This window comes from Rana temporaria, chromosome 10 (genome assembly GCF_905171775.1).
Source record: "Rana temporaria chromosome 10, aRanTem1.1, whole genome shotgun sequence".
In the NCBI taxonomy this organism is placed as follows: Eukaryota; Metazoa; Chordata; class Amphibia; order Anura; family Ranidae; genus Rana; species Rana temporaria.
The window spans coordinates 63,960,044-63,966,043 of NC_053498.1; the positions used below are offsets into that span (position 1 = coordinate 63,960,044).

The window sequence follows — 6,000 nt, forward strand, 5'->3', positions numbered from 1 at the left end:
TACAAATTTGACCATGTGTATTTTTTCTAAAATAGAGAGATCATTAGTGAGTGGGCAGACCCATTTCCCCCAAAACAATTTTGACATTAACAAGGTACAACAACCTCCTTGTGGGTAAATTCAAAGAAATAATTAATAATTTTTTATGACACAAAAAACGACTTTTGGGAAAAACGACATAAAAAATTGAAGCATGCTCGAATTTTTTTTTTGTCGTTTTTCAGAAGACATAAAAGCGACCATGTGTACGCGGCATCAGGCTTCAATGACAGATTTGACGTTTGTATGTTTTTCAATGCTTTGTTGAATCTTCGTCGTTCATGTTGAATTGTCAAGTTAGTTCTAGCTATTTTACTGCTCCTCCTCTTTGGTTACAATCAGCCAATAACATTCATCATCATCATTATTTTTATTTTACTTCTCCCACCCAATTCCAGCAGCGATTATTTCTCTCTATGTCAAATCTTTTCTCTCTATAATGTCAAATCTTTTCTCTCTATAATGTCAAATCTTTTCTCTCTATGTAGAATAATCTCGGACTAATAGAGTTAAGTAAAATAATAGGAAGATACTGCGCAGGTCTAATAAATGGAATAGTGATGACACTATAGAAAATATGTGGAAAATAATAATAAATAAATAAATAAAAGAAAATAAAAAAATGCTGCTGCAACTTATATGTAAGATACACACACAAATACAATATAAAAAGGAAAAGCTGCGCTGCAAATTAAATCAACATAAAACATCAATTATGTTTCAAGTACACAAAAATCCCAGTGCAAAAACTGAAAAAAAGATTAGTGCAAAAAGTCCATATAAGATGTATCACAGAGGATTGCAAAAAGTGACAGGAAGTTCTCCGAATGGGTGAAGTAAAATATCCAGTTAAGAATCTTGTGAATCAGATGATAAATCCACCACCACTTATGTATCAGCTGCTTACCAGAGCAAGAATATAATCAAGCATGTAAGACATAGGTCTATAAGGGTCCTGGATAGGCTGCCACTCTCTCTCCTGTATCACCAATCCTCTATGTCAGACCAACTCTCTCCATAGATGCGACCCAGAGGAGAAAAACACTCACATGGTGTAATAACGTTTTTAAAATATTTAATGTATAAAAGGTATTGCACTCACATGTAAACAGTATAAAAAGTGCGATCGATAATAGTATAGCCGGCCGGCTCTGCTGTCTGCTCGTCCTTCCGGGTAGACAGCATGGATCGTGGTGACGTCAGCACGTCGCTCCTCCCTACGCCGTTTCGTCACAAGAATGACTTCTTTCTGGAAGAAGTGGGGTCGGCAACATATGAGTTTTTATATTTGGACCTGGGGAAGAATGGCCGGATGTCGGATGGTGGAGTCTTTGCCCAGACCGAGTTTTCCAGACGGCTCCAGAGTGGTGGCTTGGCATTGGCACATGCTGGGGATAACGTGGAAGGACTCCTGTTTCGTGTTTTTCGCAGATGAAGCGTTTGGTCTGGGTGATCATATGATAAGGCCATTCCCCCAGAGGATAAGGGGGCACGCATCGCGGCGATCGTTGTTGCGGGGTGTCAGTCTGACACCCCGCAACACCGATCTCGGTAAAGAGTCTCTTACGGAGACTCTTTACCACGTGATCAGCCGTGTCCAACCACGGCTGATCACGATGTAAACAGGAAGAGCCATTGATGGCTCTTCCTCACTCGCGTCTGACAGACGTGAGTAGAGGAGAGCCGATCGGCGGCTCTCCTGACAGGGGGGGTTCGCGCTGATTGTTTATCAGCGCAGCCCCCCCTCGGATCGCCACATGGACCACCAGGGATGCCCACTAGGGAAGGGCAAAACTTTAAAAAAAGGGGCAAAAAAAAAGTCAAAAAAAAAAAGTCTGAAAAAAAAAAAAAAAAAAAATCTGAAAAAAAAAAAAAAGATGCAAAAAAAAAAAAGATGCCAATCAGTGCCCACAAATGGGCACTGACTGGCAACAAGTAAATCAGTGCCGCCCCACAGTGTCCATCAGTGCTGCCCAACAGTGTCCATCAGTGCCACCCCACAGTGTCCATCAGTGCCACCCCACAGTGCCCATCTGTGCCACCCCACAGTGCCCATCTGTGCCACCCATAAGTGCCACCCCACAGTGCCCATCTGTGCCACCCATGAGTGCCCATCTGTGCCGCCCATGAGTGCCCAGTGCCGCCCATGAGTGCCCATCAGTGCCGCCCATGAGTGCCCATCAGTGCCGCCCATGAGTGCCCATCAGTGCTGCCCATGAGTGCCCATCAGTGCCGCCTATGTGTGCCCATGAGTGCCGCCTATGTGTGCCCATCAGTGCCGCATACCAGCGCCGCCAATCAGTGCCACCTCATCTGTGCCCGTCAGTACTACCTCGTTGATGTCCATCAGTGCCATCTCATCTGTGCCCATCAGTGCCACCATATCAGTGCCCGTAATTGAAAGAGAAAACGTACTTATTTACAAAAAAATTACAGAAAAAAATAAAAACGTAATTTTTTTCAAAATTTTCGGTCTTTTTTTAGTTGTTGCGCAAAAAAAAAAAATCGCAGAGGTGATCAAATACCACCAAAAGAAAGCTCTATTTGTGGGTAAAAAAGGACGCCAATTTTGTTTGGGTACAGTGTAGCATGACTGCGCAATTGCCATTCAAAGTGCGACAGTGCTGAAAGCTGAAAATTGGCTTGGGCGGGAAGGTGTATATGTGCCCTGTATGGAAGTGGTTAATACAAAAACTGGTATTGAGCATTGAAAGAAGAAGCCACACATTGTTGAGTATAAAACCTTTTACACAAAAATTTTAACACCAAAAAAACATCTTTGTTTAATACATTTTCTCGTTTAATATTCTTTTATTTTCTGAAAGATAGGCAATTACATGTTTGCACCAGTCACAATGGTTACACCTTAATATACCGTTAACATATACATCAAACCCCTAGGTTAAACAGGAAAAATAACAGAGAAGAAACCCATAATATAATCTTCCATATTTAAACCTTAACTTATTGAACATATTCCTTCCCTTCCTGTTCTCCTACAGTCAGGGGTTACCTTGACACTGGCTACTCCTTAAAACAAGCTTCTCCTACCTAGTATCTTTACCCCCTAAAAAAAACCTACAAAAAAAAAAAAAACCCTTCCTAACAACCCACCTGACGGGAGGTTGACCCTATGCACGTTTTATGCCCTTGCCCTTTTCATATCTCCTAATTTACTTCAACTTCGAGGAGAGTTCCCCCCTCCTCTGAAGCCAAAAAAGAGTTCCATGGCGCCCAGATCTCTAGATACCTTTTCTGTTGTTGACGTAAGAAGAGGACCAAGTCCTCTAACCTGCTAATCTCCTTCACCTTACGGACCCACATTTGTATTGTTGGAGGTGCTGTAGATTTCCACTTCAGTGGTATACAAGCCTTTAGAGCATCTAGTAAATGGCAGATGAGAGATTCTTTATATCTTTTCTCTGACATGTCATTCACATTTAGGAGGCAAAGTGCTGGGTCTTCCATTATACTTAGATCTGTAAAACGTTGGGTAATTCCTATGATCTCTAACCAGAAGCTTTTCAGCTCGGAACAGTCCCAGAAGCTATGCAGCATAGTTCCTCTCTCCTTCTGACATCTCCAGCATATATCTGGAACGTCTGGGAAGATTTTGTTCAGTTTTTCTGGTGTTTTATACCATCCAGTAAAAATCTTAAAATGTGTTTCTTGTATTCTGGTGCACCTTGTTGTCTCGTGTATCAACCTGCACATCCTATGTTGCTGTTCCTGACCGAAAATCCTCCCCATTTCTCTTTCCCATTCCCAAATACATTTCAGTGAAGATCCTTCTAGCTGTATTATTAATAGTCCATAACACACTGAGAGTGTGTGGGCTATTACTCCCTTTCCATTACAGAGCTTCTCAAAGCTGGTGAGAGGTCTGGTAAACCTGTCTGGGTCTGGAAGTGCACTAATAAAATGAGCAAGTTGAAGTGCGTTCCAAAATTTAAGCCCAAATCTGCTCCCTTGCTCAGTCATTTCCTCTATCTTCGGCCAGGCCCTATTTTGAATGAAACTGGATGCGTAAGTGCGAGGTACAGTGGCGAGGTTTCAGGGACTATCCCCAGGATGGGGAACAGCGTCGAGCAAAGTTTAGCTGTATTTCCCACCACCGGATGTTCCCTCATTTCTCTAGGCAGTGCCGTATAGCACCAGGAGGCTCCATTTAATGGAATCTGTGATTTAATACATTTTGACATTTTCTTTTTTTTCTTTAACAGGCATGTTTCAAACCATAACATACACAACTCTGGAACTTACAAATTTCAATGTAGAAAAACTGAAGGTAAAATGTGTTGATCTTGCCTTCATCAGATGACCCCTGTAAAAGCCAAATTTTGAAGATGCACACAAATTGAGAGGCAAATCAGGGATTTCCCTCCTGATCCCATGCCTAATGTCAACATGTGCTATCTCCCATCATGAGGGATCAATGGACATGTTTTGGGGGTGCAACCCCTTCCTCTCGCCTACTTGAGTTGCAAGGAAGGGGTTGCACCCACAAAAGTTGTACATTGATATCCCCTGATGGCAGATAGCACACGTTGACACTCTGGGCTAGATTCAGATAGGTTAGCGGATCCGCGTAACCTATCTGATTTACGATCCGCCAGCGCAAGTTTTTGAGGCAAGTGCTTCATTCAGAAAGCACTTGCCTCTAAAGTTGCGGTGGCGTATCGTAAATCCCCCAGCGGAATTCAAATTCCGCGGCTAGGGGGCGTGTAGAATTTAAATCAGGCGCGTCCCCGCGCCGAACGAACTGCGCATGCGCCGTCCGCTAAATTTCCCAGCGTGCATTACTCCAAATGATGTCGCTAGGACGTCGTTGGTTTCGACGTGAACGTAAATTACATCCATCCGTACTCGCGACCGACTTACAGAACGACGTAAAAAATTAAAAATTCGACCAGGGAACGACGGCCATACTTAACATAGGATACGCCGCATATAGCAGGGGTAACTATACGCCGGAAAAAGCCGGACGCAAACGACGTAAAAAAAAAGCGCCAGGCGGTCGTTCGTTTCTGAATCTGCGTAACTCCTCATTTGCATATTCATCGCGTATACAAACGGAAGCGACACAAACAGCTGCTGAGTGTCCTCTCCTTACACTGAATCAAGTTTTCATTTCATTCTAGTTACAAACACATCTAGACAACAATGTACTAAACTTATTTTTATACAAATAGGCAGGACCAAATGTAGTTAAGCTGTATCTGCCAAAAACATTGTATTTAGTGGGCGAACGATGTTTACAACGACTGATTACTGTGCCCATGAAACCTGAACTTTGCCATTTTAAACTGTCCAACAGTAAAGAAAAGCACATGAAGCAACATGCAAGTAATAATAATAGGAACACAGGACAAATACTTACTTTTTAGAAGTAGTTTCCTGATCATTCTGTACTGATCGTGCTCCCTCAATTTCAGGTCTGACAAGCGTTTCCTCAATTGCTCCTTGGATCGTTGTACCCCAAAATTCCTGTGCAGACTTCTCACAACTTTAGTCATGATCTTGGCCTTTCTCACATTTGGGTTGGGGTACGGCCCATACTTACCATCATAGTCGGTCCTCTTCAAGATGTCCACCATCTCCGCCATCTCTACAAAGGACCCCAGAATTTGCAGCGTTACCCTAGTTTTACCAGACCGAGCGCTCCCGTCTCGTACTTGATTCTGAGCATGCGTGTTTTTTTGAGCATCGGAATTGCATACAGATGATCGGATTTTCCGATAGAATTTTTTTCTGTCTGAAAATTTGAGAACCAGCTCTCAATCTTTTGTTGGCGGAAATTCTAACAGCAAAAGTCATACACACGGTCGGAATTTCCGTTCAAAAGCTCACATCGGACTTTTGTTGTTGGAAAATCCGATCGTGTGTATGGGGCATTAGGGGAGGACATACTGGCCAGGCTCTGTTACAGAATGTCTTCTTTTTCTTTCCTATCCTTTTTCT

At 42.8% G+C, this 6,000-nt stretch overlaps 1 protein-coding gene across 1 annotated transcript in view; it reads right to left on the reverse strand.

The window, feature by feature from the left end:
* Positions 1-5,645, reverse strand: part of LOC120915835 (general transcription factor II-I repeat domain-containing protein 2B-like) — a 43,068-nt gene extending 37,423 nt beyond the window's left edge. The window contains exon 1 of the mRNA XM_040326641.1: positions 5,420-5,645. Within this exon, the coding sequence (XP_040182575.1) occupies positions 5,420-5,645 (226 nt within the window). The remainder of the gene's footprint in view (positions 1-5,419) is intronic.
* Between the last annotated feature and the right edge of the window lie 355 nt (positions 5,646-6,000).